The sequence below is a fragment of the Lathamus discolor genome, chromosome 21, assembly GCF_037157495.1.
Source record: "Lathamus discolor isolate bLatDis1 chromosome 21, bLatDis1.hap1, whole genome shotgun sequence".
NCBI classification, from domain to species: Eukaryota; Metazoa; Chordata; class Aves; order Psittaciformes; family Psittacidae; genus Lathamus; species Lathamus discolor.
Genome location: NC_088904.1, coordinates 1,327,005 through 1,340,229, shown reverse-complemented (window position 1 = coordinate 1,340,229; position 13,225 = coordinate 1,327,005). Strand labels below are relative to the sequence as shown.

The following is a 13,225-nucleotide window of genomic DNA, read 5'->3' as shown; positions in this document are numbered from 1 at the left end:
ATGCTCTGCCTCACACAGCGTTGCTGGGAGCATCCCAAATCCCCTCCCTTGGCTTGTGTCCGAGCCCCAGGGTGACCACTTCCCAGTGACTGGGGAGGCCGGTGGGGCCAGGAGGTCATAGCTTGAGAGGCTGCTGGGTTTCAGGCTCTCCAGTCCCTGCCTGGCCCTGCAAGGGAGTAAGGACAGAAGCTGGAGTCCGGGCAGTAGGAGCTGTAAATTTGGCTTGGCAACCTGAGGAGCAGTTCATTTCTTTCTCCTCAGCTTATGAATGGCCTCTTCTGTGAAGGTTGCAAATCTGAGCCTGGCTGCTGTTTGATGAGATTCTTCTATTCCAAGGAGAAAATGATCCTATTTCCTTTGCTTTCACCATATTCCCACATCCTTGTGCCGAGCGTGTCGAGAGGTGGAGTTCCACTGGCAGGGACAGGGAAGATGCAATATTAGATGTTTTGCTTTTGTGATTCTCTCAGGATTTATGAACCATTACAGAATGACTCATGTGGCCACATATTTTCCATGCCTCAGCCAGGATCCTTTCCATTCTGTGGACGCAAAAAATTAGACATAATCAGGTTCAGATAGTGTGCAAATCACAGCCCTGCTTCCTATGGCCAGGTCTCTGGAGTGGAGCAGAGAGAGGTTACTCGTTGCTGTGTCCTTCATTTTTCAGATGCTGTGTGATCTTTAGTGACTGCTGTAGATGCAGAACAGCTTGCTTGAGGATGCTGATGCCAGAGGTTTGTCATGCCTTGTTAATATCTCTTGAAGTCGTGTGATCCCTGCCCTGTGGGGTAACAGTTTGGCTGTCAAGTAATTCATTGTGCAATAGATCATTTCCTGGGAGAAGGAGCTCTTTTATTCCGTGGCTCTGATCCCAAAAGATTCAGTGCTGGAGAACTGGGGTTTGAAAGCTCAGAGGGAGGGTACGAACAGCACCTGGCCCATCCCATGCATCCTTAAGGCTTGGAAGAGCAACCTGTAGAAGGCAGATAATGGGGTTTGCTATTTCTGCTCTGTCCCAGCAGCTCCAGAGAGTTTTGAGCTGCAAGCTCAAGGTGTGAAGGCAGGAACCTTGGTGCAGCCGATGCCTGCCCCACGCTGAGCTCATGTTTGCTGCAGCCGTGAGCTGACCACAAGGCAGCAGCTCTGCCCCAGCACCAGCAGCGTGCCACGTTTCCAGCAGTGTCAGCACAACCTCACATTTTCCATGGGCGCAGGGCTGGCTCTGCCCTCCCCAGCTGGTGCAGCACAGAAACCTTCCACTGCTGATTGCGATAGAAATGATGGCCTTTGGACCAGGATCCCCTGGTGGAATACTTTTGGGGAGGCAGGTTTTTTCCAGACTTACCCTTCTGCTTGCTTGCAGTTTTATTGGCATCACTACAACCCACTGGATGTTCTGGAATAGCTTCTTCTGGTCCTTTCTCAGCAGCACAATGACACTGGCATAGGGACTACCTTGCATGAATCAGGCACCACCACCCCTTTCCAGCACTGGGTCTCACTGGATTCATCCTTCAGCAAGTGTGTAGTTCAGAATTGTTAGACTTTAATTTAGTCTTTAATTAAGATGGGTGGGAGGTGAAGGTAACCCTGGGCTCATAAGGTTGAGTTACTTAGCTCTAATCCAGAGGAATGGCTTAAGTGGGAAGGAAAACTCAACCCATTTACACATACTTCCAGACCACCTCTGCCTGGTTCGCAGCTCTGTCTTTGTGCATCACTGTAATACAGAAAACTGAGACAGGAAGGCCCTGCCTTATCAAATCATAGAATCATAGAACAGTTCGGGTTGGAAAGGACCTGAAGATCATCCAGTTCCAACCCTCCTGCCATGGGCAGGGACACCTCACACTAAACCATCCCACCCAAGGCTTCATCCAACCTGGCCTTGAACACTGTCAGGGATGGAGCACTCACAACCTCCCTGGGCAACCCATTCCAGTGCCTCACCACCCTAACAGGAAAGAACTTCCTCCTTAGATCCAATCTAAACTTCCCCTGTTTAAGTTTGAACCCGTTACCCCTTGTCCTGTCACTGCAGTCCCTGATGAAGAGTCCCTCCCCAGCATCCCTATAGGACCCCTTCAGGTACTGGAAGCTGCTCTGAGGTCTCCACGCAGCCTTCTCTTCTCCAGGCTGAACAGCCCCAACTTCCTCAGCCTGTCTTCATATGGGAGCTGCTCCAGCCCCTGATCATCCTCGTGGCCTCCTCTGGACTTGGTCCAGCAGTTCCATGTCCTTTTTATGTTGAGGACACCAGAACTGCACACAATGCTCCAGGTGAGCAGAGCAGAGGAGCAGGATCACCTCCTTCACCCTGCTGGTCACGCTCCTTTTGATGCAGCCCAGGATACGGTTGGCTTTCAGGGCTGCAGGTACTCCCTTGAGCAATTCTTAATTGAATGCATTAAACCATTAATTCCTATTCCATCCTACAAACCTGAAAGCCATTTTTAAGCTGTCTTTCCTTGTCCTTGCCAAAGCTGTCCACTTGCTGAGAGCTCCGACTGCTCTGGGGTGATGTCAGCTCTGGCTGCCCCTCCTCTTGAGCACAGGGCATGTCCTCTTTGTGCGCAGCCCAAGATCTCAGCAAGAAGGCTTGTGTGAAGTGCACTGTGTCCTCCGAGGCCATCATTTTAATCAGGCTATCCCATGCAATGTATGCATCAGGGGATTGTTATTAGAAGAACAACAGTTTGGTTCCCTGTGAGCAAGGCACACACTGCACAGAAAGCAGAGTTGCCTTTTGTTATGGCAACGGAAGTGTTGAGAGTGATGTAAAGGAAACTCCTATCAGATCTGGGTCCCATCACTACAGCTTAATTTGCAAGATCTACACATTCATTCGTTGCAGAGCTCACAGGGAACACAGTTAAACATGTTATTACCCAGGAATTCGGGGAGGTTGAGGGAAAGGCGGGTGGAGGGTTATTTTCATGGTTGCAGTTGTATTGGCTTAACCTGTAGCAGATGTGCTTACGGAGTTCGGAACTGGGATCAGTCACTTCTCTTGAACGTCTGTTGTATTTAGCGTGCGAGCACTTGGGGCCAGGCATGGACCTTATTTTTATCCCACACTTCTCGTGGCAAAGGTGAACCAAACCAAGCCGCAAAGACCCCGCGCTGCTGGCACGGCCCCAGGGTCTCTTTGGAAACCTCTCTGGATGGAGCAACTGTGCCACCCCATGGTGGATGCTCTCAGCCAGACATGTTGCCTCCTTTTTACCTTAGCGAGTGCATTGCACACTTACCCTGCGCTAACTTCTCAATGCGGGCAGGGTTCAAGGCTTGCTGCCTGGCAGCAGTGGGTTAGCACACACCTAAATCATAGAATCACAGAACAGTTCGGGTTGGAAAGGACCTCAAGATCATCCAGTTCCAAGCCCCCTGCCCTGGGCAGGGACACCTCACACTAAACCATCCCACACACATCCTGGAGCCTGTCAGCAACTGCCGGAAGGGAAGTTCATCCAAGTTTTCCTATTGCAGAGTCACATTCAGGTGCAAGAGAACCGAGCCTGGGGCTTTCAATTCGATTTAAATCCATTTAAAGCAGGGAGAGCTGCAGACTTTTAAAATCAATATTTTATTTTACTTGAATGTGCAAATAAATATAAAAAAAAACTACATTCAAAGAGCTGGCAAAGCAATTACAAGCCCAAAAAGCAAAGATCCTTCAAAAAAATGGAAGAACAAACTCTTGAATCAAGGTGGTGCTAAGCAGATACACAGCAGTCAAGCTTAAACCCTCCCAGACATTAGCAAGCCCTTCTCAATCCTGCCCTGCCCACCTCATTCCAGTCCCATCATTTGCTGCTCTTGGTTTTGACACAATAGAGCCGTCAAGGGCAAAAGTTTTACTTAATCTCTTCAGATTATAAATTAAGGTTTACAAAAGAAAGATGCTTAAAAACACCTGAAGTACACTTAAAACCGGGGTGATGGGACAGGAGGGTGCGGGAGATGCACCGCACCTTGGGACACTTGGAATCAAACACAGTTTAAGCCACAGGTTGCAACTTACTTCCTATTAACATTTTTATGGATCAGAAAATGAGAAGGTTTGGCACAGTTGTCGTCTCCACTGGAAGACAGCAGAGAGGTGAACAGGACTGAGGCGTGTTTTGTTGAGCTGTCTGGAAGCAAGAGGGGGACACTGCGCTTTGCACCAGGCTCATCCCCCTGCTCCTCCAGCCAGCCCCCATCAGTTACATGGGCAGCATCTTCCAGCACTCACTGCAACAAGAGCAGGGGAAGAACCTTCAGATCGTTTCAGTAACCAAACCTTAACAGAGACGCAGACACCGAGAACATGAGCTCTGATGAGAAGTCCTCTGCTGGCAGTGGTTGTGCAAGTGGCCGTGGATGCCAGAGCCTGGCCTCCCTCCTCCCCTCCTACAGATTATTTTGCAAAACAGACAAAGAGGCAGTACAGTTTTCTATTAAACATACCCCAAAGGCCAATTTTTCTACTGTCAAGTGAGACAATTGCAAAACCCGATGTTGGACAGTGGAAATAACCCAGGACAAATCCTACAGGCTGCTAGTTCGGTCTGGCAGACATTAGAACCTAAAAATCAAAGCCACAAAAAATACTAGGGTGGGGAGGATTATTCCCCCCACAAAAGGCAGGAAAAGGCTGGGAGCAGAGCTGAAAGGAGGCTGGACCTGCCTCGGGACATTCTGTTTGTAACACAATCCATGGACAGTGTGGAGCCCTTGGCTCCTGAGGAACAAGAGCAGTGGCACAGGCACAGGACAGACACGGCTGAAGTTCCTCGGTTTATCACTAGATTAAGTCAGGCGGTTGACGTAGTGTTCTGCGTGGTTTGGGGTAGGGTTTTGTTAGGTTTCACTGCAAAAAAAGCTCAGATAGAAGCACAGATGGTTCAGTGGAAAAGCTTGTCTATGATGGTTGTGGCTGGACCTAATAGCGCCCGTTACAGATTTCCATGTGTCACCGCACACACAGCATCTGTGCTGACCCAGCGGAAACAGGGAAGGATCTGGGACAAACCTCAGACCCAGCCCAACCACTGCGCTGCAAGAGCTCCATCTGCTGATGTTACCGGAGCGGGACAACCCAGCAGGACCACGGCGTCGGGGCATGCACAAGGGAAGGAGAAGCGCCTGAGAGCGCGGAGTCTCCAGAGGCTGCTGAGCAACATGCAAAATACCAAACTAAACTCAAATAAAAGAGGCCAGACCTCGCAATGGATATTCCTCCCCTGGCACACGCTCCCAGCACCTCTGGCTTGGAGAAGGCAGAGTCTGCAGCAGACTGGGAGTTCACAAAGCAACGCGTGGGATCCGGTGCTCGGCTGCAGGGGGTGGCTGATGGGCTGCTCTCCTGCCCAGCACTGCAGCTCAGAGGGCTTCTTCCCCTTAGTTCATGCTCCAGAATACTCAGTTGAGGAGTGGGAGATGATAGATGCTAGTTTGCTGTCCGTCCTTGTCTCAGGTTTGGCATTTTTCTCACTAGAGCACCAGTAACAAGTGCTGCATCCTTTGCCTTACCAGTACACAAGGAAGCAGCCTGTAGTGGGGTGAGCAGCCTGTGCTGGTGCTCTCAGCCCTGCTGGCACTCGGAGGTTACACTGGAGAGTTCTGCGGGCTCCAAGGTGGCATAAATTCAGGAAGATAGGGAACATTAATCCCTTTGAAGTGGAAGCAGCTGCCAGCATCTGCTCAAACACCAGCGCAGCTCCACCTCTCCAACAAAGCCACTCGTGGTAGTTTACCCAGAGCCTGACCCCCCCTCACTCACTACTGGCTGGTGGCAGTGGCCTAAAGCTCAGGAAACTACTAAAAAGTGCGTGGCAATGCCAAGAGCCCTCTTCCCATAAAGCTTTTGTAAGTCTCTTCATGATGGCTGGAGGATTACACTGCAAGGAGGAAAGTCTATGCCATATGGAAAATACACCATAATCCCAAGTAAAATGCTGTTTGGATAAATATCGTTAATACATACATTGCATTCCCACCACTATTCTCAGAGTAAATGTGTTTCACCAGCAATGCTCCTACATGTCTTGGTCCCAGAACGAGTCTCTGCTCACGGTGAAGCTGGACGGCGACTGTACTGAACTCTGTATCTGTTCACTGGGACCCCATGGACATTCACCGTCTCACAGGTGGTTTTACAGGGCACCATCTCCTCGTCTTCATCTCCCATTAGCCAGTCTTGCACTACATCAACTGCCTCCATGGTCACGTTCTCTTCTAGCCATCTATTGTGCCACTCTTCAAATTGCTGGTGGTGCTTTAGCAGCACCATTGGCTGTACCTGAAAGCAGGACAGTAAAGATCACTGAGAGGTTTCCGAGCCAAAACCTTCACCTCTTTGCTTGAGATGCACATGCTTTAGCACCCAATGCAAACAGTAAACCAGGAAATCCCATACCTGCATTAAAGATCTCTATTTCTTAATGTATGCCACTCCCCCTTAAAATCTGCTCGGTAAAGAAAAGGCTGCTAAACTAAACCGAAGTACAGAGCATTTACCAGCTCTCCTCCATGTTTCATCTGGGTGTAGTTTGCAGGAATTCAGCCACAAGACTTCTTATGGGTACCTGTCTTTGGCTCACATCCTCAACCTCTGCTACTGCCCGAGCTGCAGAGAGAGTAATAGGAGATGCACCTGCTTGGCTCGGCAGAGAGCTCCCCGCCTGTACATGTAATCCTCCGAGTTCATGATGAACATCATTTTGTGGGTGTTGAGCTTGAAGCGGCAGTCCACATTGCAGGCACTTTCCACCCCGATCAGCCTCTTCCAGGAGCTCTTCACTTCGCTGCGCAGGGCTCTCACCTGCTTACACTGCCACTTGCGGAACTTCTTCAGGTTTCTACAACATACCAAGGGTTACAAAGCAAGTGTCCCACTGCATTACCCATTCTCTTAAGCTGACAGCACAAACAGGAAATGTCTAGTTCCACATTCAGTGGCCAGACTTTCTCCCGGATCTTCCTCCATCCACTCGGACAAATATGGAGTGAAATCAGAACAAATTAGACCCCAGATTTCTCCCAGAATCTCCATTCTAAACACAGGTTCATGAACAAACCTCAAGGCAGCAGTCATGTATTTTTTCTTCAGCACTCTTATGCAGTGCACTGGACTAAGCAGCCCCTTTGGACCTCAAAGATGAGTGCACTTCCCTAGAGTTGCCTGTGTGGCACATCACCTAAAATCACTGCCAGCTACACAGAGCTGCTGTAGGTGCGACTCAGGAGAGGGAGCTCACCTTTGCAGAAAGACTGGTTTCAGCAAGAAGCCATCATTCTGGTTGTTTGGAGCTCCTTCTACCCCAACGTACTGCTCCATGTAGTTAGCCAGGTGCTGCACAAGAGAGACCGATTTCAAGTCGAATTTCACTCTCTAGACAAAACATCACTGCAAAGAACTAGTTTATTTCCAAGCCACTTTATGTTGAAACCCTTTTGCTAACACATCCCTTTCTGTCAGTGACCACAGCCCCACATGTAATCTTCCCACTTATCCTCCTGGCAAAGTCTCATGTTTTGGAACAAGAAAGCAGGAAACCATGTCCTTTGCCTGTGGCAGAGCAGACGCCATGGCCACTGTGGTATTACCTGGACCTCCACAGGATCCTCTGTCTGGGTTTCTTCTGTATCCAGAAGCTCAATGGTCATGATCACCTGTCCTTTCCGCTGAAGAAACATGACCTGTAATTAAGTTACAGGCACAAGATATTGGCCACATGGTTCACAATAAAATGCTGTATATTCACAACAAGTCCTCTGGACAACAAATAGGAGCTAGAAGAGAAGCAAGCAGTAGAGCTTTTCAGTGTCACTTTACTGTCTAGGCTCTGGTTTTGGTACCTTCTCTCCACACTGCTCTTGCTCACCATTGTGGCCTTGGAGCTTCCAGCCCCATTTCTCCCAGGTAAAGGCCACACTCACTTCATGAAGTTCCTACCTTGAAACAGTTCTCATCAGCCATGCACCGTTCAGCCTTCCATTGATAGCTGGTCTCCTTTGCTGCCCGGACACAGCGAGAGGACAGGTTACCTCCAGCAGCACCTCGCTTCCTTTCATTCAAGTAGAGCTCAACCACCTTCAGGCAGATGTCATCGCTCACTAGATGGTGAAGCTTCCATTAAAAAAGGGGGAATTTGTCAGCAAGTCTGGGCCAAGACCAAACTCTATGTTGTGAAAGAAGCACAAAACCCAACACAGCATCACACCTCAGACAAACCATCACACTTTGAACTCCAGAGACTTTACACCTTTCACTCTCTTTTTCATTACTTTGCAATAAAAGGAACAGAGAAGAATGAGGGGCTGAGGTGCCTTAACTGTAACAGAACTACAATTACAAGGCAGATTCGAGTAAAAAGGACTTCTTTATTTTTTTGCCTTAGATGTATTTTGGGAATGGCAGGATTTTGAAAAGCCTGGAACTCAAAACTTGTTGGAAAAGGCCAGGAAGGGTAAATCCCCACAGGTGGTCCCTGTACTGCTGCTCAACTCTCTCACAGAACTTCTCTGAGTGTTTCCCCTCCATACTTATGAATCTGCTGTAAGTTCAGTGCATCCTTGCATCACAGGCTACTGTGAGAAACCTGTCTGTAGAAGGAGGATGCGTGGCCCCCCAGATGCACAGCACTGCCACCCAGTTAGTTACCTGGCGGACAATATTCTGCACCAGCTTGTCCATAGTAAAGCCGATGTAGGCGTGGATAGTGAACATCTCCCTCAGGGTGTCCTCGTACTGTGTTGGGTCAATATTCCCATCTAGCAGACTCCTCACCATATCCAGGAACGCGGGGTAGTACTCCTCCAGTTCCACCTCACCTGGGCAGGGGAAAAGGGCCATCATTCAATGCATGTAAGAGGCAGAGTGAAGTCAAGAGATGCAAGGGACAGCACTGCTTGAGAACCATGACATTCCACATCCAGAACATGCTTCCAGAAAGACAGTTTTCCCTACGGAGTGCTGACAGACTGTAACAGTTTTACCTCGTGTGCTTCCATGACTGCCTCGTGTAGTTAACTGCTTTGCTGTGGAGCCATTTACATTGTAAACTGAAGTAACAGATTCATACAATGAGACACATCTGCCACAGTGGGCTTGTCTGAAGTCTCTACGAACTACACACGAAAGCCCTCAGAAGATCAATTACAAACTAGTTACCCTGCCAAATCAGCTGGATCCACAGATCACAGCCCTCACTCCTTATAGACTTGCCTGCTGGTCTCAGTTCCTCAGCTATCTCTAATCAAGTACTAACAACCAGAGCATTAGGAATGGACTATGGCCTGCATTACTCTTACTTGGTTGCTTCAGCCTCAGTTCCATGGCTGGATCGTTGGTTTTTTCCTTTCTTCCCTCACAGAGGAGTTTCTCTCTCTCTTTCTCAGTCCGATATTCTAGAAGCTGCTTCTGAGCTTGACGATAAATCTTTAGGAGCCTCGAGCACAGAGTCTGGTGAAGGCGGAGGAAGAAATACCAGTTATTATTGACAAAGAACAGGCTGTAAACGTCATCCAGAGTGTTGTGGGGCTCAGCAGCTGTAACATCGCAGAAGGTTGCTTTTGCCTCCAAAGGACTGCTTGGAGGCCCAGGCACGTGTTTCTTGCGTAGCTCAGGAGCATCCAGGTTCTGCCCCTGATGGTTTTCTCTGTCCTCATCTGTTGATTCTTCAGAAATACTGTGCTCAGGGGGCTGAGAGAAGAACAGCTCAGGTATGAAGTGATGCACTATCTGCCGGATGGTGGCTTGATCCTCCTTTTGGATAGTAGGCTGCCTTTTTACATAATAGCTGATAAGAGACGCTGCATCTTCCAAAATCTGCTTATCTTCATAGATAAAGATAAGATGAGGCTCATTTGTGGACGAACTTCTCCCCTCTGAATGCTGCTCCTGATGCTGTAATCAAGAGACAAATAGATAAAGATCCTTCCAATCCATGCTCAAGAGCCATTCCTGCCAGAAGAAATAAGGCAGTATTAATGCTCTGCTTGGGACAGTCATTTCTGACTGAGAACTCCTCAGAGCGCTACCACTTCAACAAGGGCCTAGGTGCTACATTAACATCTAGATACTACTATAACACAAAGGACATCCAGGGTGGATTAGTCACTAGCACACGCACCTCATCATAGACACTCTCAATTTCATTCAGCAAGCTCTTGGAGCGCAAAGCTTTGGTGTCATTCTGTTTGAAGTTGACTGCCTGGTGGTCGAGTGATTTCAGGTAGGCCTTCTCATACTGCTCCCTCCATATCTTGTTGAAGCCCTGCTGGGCCTCCCTCCATTCCTCCTCCTTTGCTTTTAATCTGCACAAATGTATAATGGACTTCAGTTCAAAGAGACAAGCACAGTAAGGCACACAAAGTATTTCTAATGTAGCCAACCGTGATGCACTAAAAACTTGTCAGTAATCCTGGAAGCAATAAAGAAAGAAAGAAAGAAGTAAAAGCACCAGCACTGAGGATGAGCTGTCCTTTGGAAAAACATCTACAGAAAACAGTTGCCTTAAAAATTCTCTATCAGTTTCTTAAATGAACCCAGATGAACACAGGAGAATGGGAATTACCTCTTAAGAACAACAGGAACGGCAGTAACCGGGTTTTTCTTGAGACTTTCAATGATCTCTGGTGCTTTATCACCGTAGATGCGATAGATGGCCCTGCGCTGGATCACTTCTGATGTTCCTCCCAAGCAATCATCCAGTCGAAATTTCTCCTGATCCTCTTGAGTCAGCCGTGACAGTTTCTTCTGCACACTCTCCAGCACACGTATTGTGGCTAAGTTGGTCTCCAAGACAACATCCAACTGTTAAAGAGTTCACAGAAGACACACTGTAAGAACAGGCATAGCAGGGAAATGGAGACCAGTGGCACCACAAAGTGGAGCTAAGAAGCATCAGCAAAGGTTTCTTACTGGAAAATATACCTCTGCCAGTTCTCCCGAAGGTAACATGCTTTACAGAACTGGATTCTTGCCTAGAAAGAACTATTAGACTCCAGGCAAGCGGAAAACACCAAACTCTAGCTCAAACCAACAAACACAAGTGGAACTTTCAGCAACTGGCCACCAATTCATTCACTCAAAATCAGAGCTAGAAGTTTTGCTTCCCAAGGAGCAGAAAAGAGCTCAGTAGTTAGAGGTACCTCAAACCGTTCATCTTCACAGCGGTGCAACTGCTCCTCATAAGGAGTCTTCTTGGAGCTGACAAAAGTGGAGTCTTCAGACCAGGATGGAAATGAAACCCATGTATCATTTAACACCTGCAACAGTGCAAAGACATGATGTTGAACAGAGCCTTATGAGCCCAGAGCTGTTCTCACGAGGTCTGATACTTCTCTGGTTTCTTTCTGCACAGTTTCTATTGGATGTTTCAGACCTAGTTCGTAAGTCATTGCAATGACTGCTCCACAGATGATGAGAGGTCTGTGTGGAACTGTGCCAGGGCCCTGCTCAGAAAGCACCTTCGTGATCATCTCACAAAACACAAAGATCACTCTGGAGTAATCAGCAACTGTAAGTAAAGGAGACAGAGTTGCCAGCAACAGTGAGAGGTGGGAGCACCAACACTGCAGATGTCTGCCCTCAGTGAGAACACTGCCTGAGACACCGGCTCACAGTACTCTTTCAGGAGAGAAACTTTCTAAAGGCCGTATTTGTCCACTGCTAGAAAATTAATCTCAGGCTATTTAACATTCTTTTCTGTCTCTAGGAATAATTTGTGTATGCACACCAACTCAAAAAGGCATTAAAGACTGAACTTGAGATGGGTTTAGACAAAATTAGTGGATACTCTGATTTCAATGAATTGGATGAATAACTGACGTGAGGTTAAAGCTGGCTAATAGACATTCAAAAGGGGAATCCACGTGCAGAAGCTGTAGCACTAACAACCCCACTTCAATTTATGCCAGTGCAGTGTGTGTATGGGGACTGAAAAGGTTGATCCCAAAGTACCTCCTTGCAAATGGCTGTTCTTCCGCTGCACTTTGGCTGCTGATAGGTTTTGGGGAGAGCGCGGTAGCTTGAGCCGATGCGTTTGCAGGAAGCATAATCAATCTCCCGACTCATTCCATCCCCAGATCGGTCGCTCAGTGGAGAAGCAAATGAAAGCTCTTTCACACCAAGGAAGGACTTGAACTGTGCAAAGAGTTCTGGGAATTTCCTTCAAAAACACAGGTAAGTGTATTCTGTTATTTCACTCTGACAGTTTTAGGGTGGCTCTTGTGTCTTAAAAGTGAAGGAGGAAATCTAGCCAGCATTGCAGCCAAAAATATTTCATCACCATTTCCCTCTGTTAGCATTCTCTCTGAATTATTTTATGGGTTTTTTGATTCAAGGCAGGAAAAGAATTTCCCTTCAGAACTTCACAAACACTCCCCTCAATTGACTGGAGAGTCACTGAGCCTTGCCATGCCCTCTTCTGTTGGAAGCCAAAGAGCACTAGAGGGCTCACATCAGAGCTAGAACTATTTCTTCTTGTCACAGCTTTGTTCTGAGATTTCATGTTAATATCTGTATTATCCTTTGAGAGATTAGAACAGGGAGTTTGAACAGAGACCACCCTCCAGAATTCATGAGATTCTCTGTCCCCTGTGATTTAATACATCAGGTAGTCTGCTGCTTGTGCAGCATTCAACTGGATGCACAGAGGAAAATATCCTCCTCAAAATGCTCTTTAAGAGTTGTGTAGATACACTAAAAGACTCAGATTTTGTTACTCCTCTTCTTGAGCTACCCTTCAGTTTCTTGCCTGCTACCTACGAGGTATTTCTCATGTTAAATCCAAAACTTCAGTAGCCAAATTCACAGTGTCTACCAAAAAGTAACAGAGTTGAGACCTAAAAAGTACAACACAGAGAAGATAGTCAGTAACTTACCCTAAAAATGGTGTAACTAGCTGGAGCAACTCGGAGCCAGAGACCAACTCCTGGTTGAAAAGAGCAATGCAACGGAGAAAGTTTTCATAGACTTCCTGACTCTTTAGCACCCTCCGCACCTAGAGCACAGTTTGGAGAGAAATGATCAGATCAGTTGAACCCTACTTCTGTTTAGTTCACATTCTAAGTAGTCTGAAGCAATGACCCGGTACAATGACCTGGATACAAAGCTCCTTTATGTATTCTACATACAAACCTCCGTCTACATTGCAACATGAAAAGAGAGTATGTACAAAAATGCCCAGTTTCAAACAATAACCTTGTAACTACAGATGGTACCACCAGG

General features: G+C 47.6%; 1 protein-coding gene across 1 annotated transcript in view; it reads right to left on the bottom strand.

Moving 5' to 3' along the window:
* Window positions 1–3,570: 3,570 nt before the first annotated feature.
* SIN3B (SIN3 transcription regulator family member B) overlaps window positions 3,571–13,225 on the bottom strand; it is a 14,384-nt gene continuing 4,729 nt past the window's right edge. Inside the window, 12 exon segments of the mRNA XM_065658838.1 lie at window positions 3,571–6,289; window positions 6,644–6,848; window positions 7,248–7,342; window positions 7,597–7,689; window positions 7,946–8,119; window positions 8,654–8,823; window positions 9,304–9,898; window positions 10,125–10,308; window positions 10,569–10,807; window positions 11,146–11,262; window positions 11,957–12,164; window positions 12,880–12,998. Coding sequence (XP_065514910.1) covers window positions 6,059–6,289; window positions 6,644–6,848; window positions 7,248–7,342; window positions 7,597–7,689; window positions 7,946–8,119; window positions 8,654–8,823; window positions 9,304–9,898; window positions 10,125–10,308; window positions 10,569–10,807; window positions 11,146–11,262; window positions 11,957–12,164; window positions 12,880–12,998 — 2,430 coding nt within the window. The 3' untranslated portion in view covers window positions 3,571–6,058.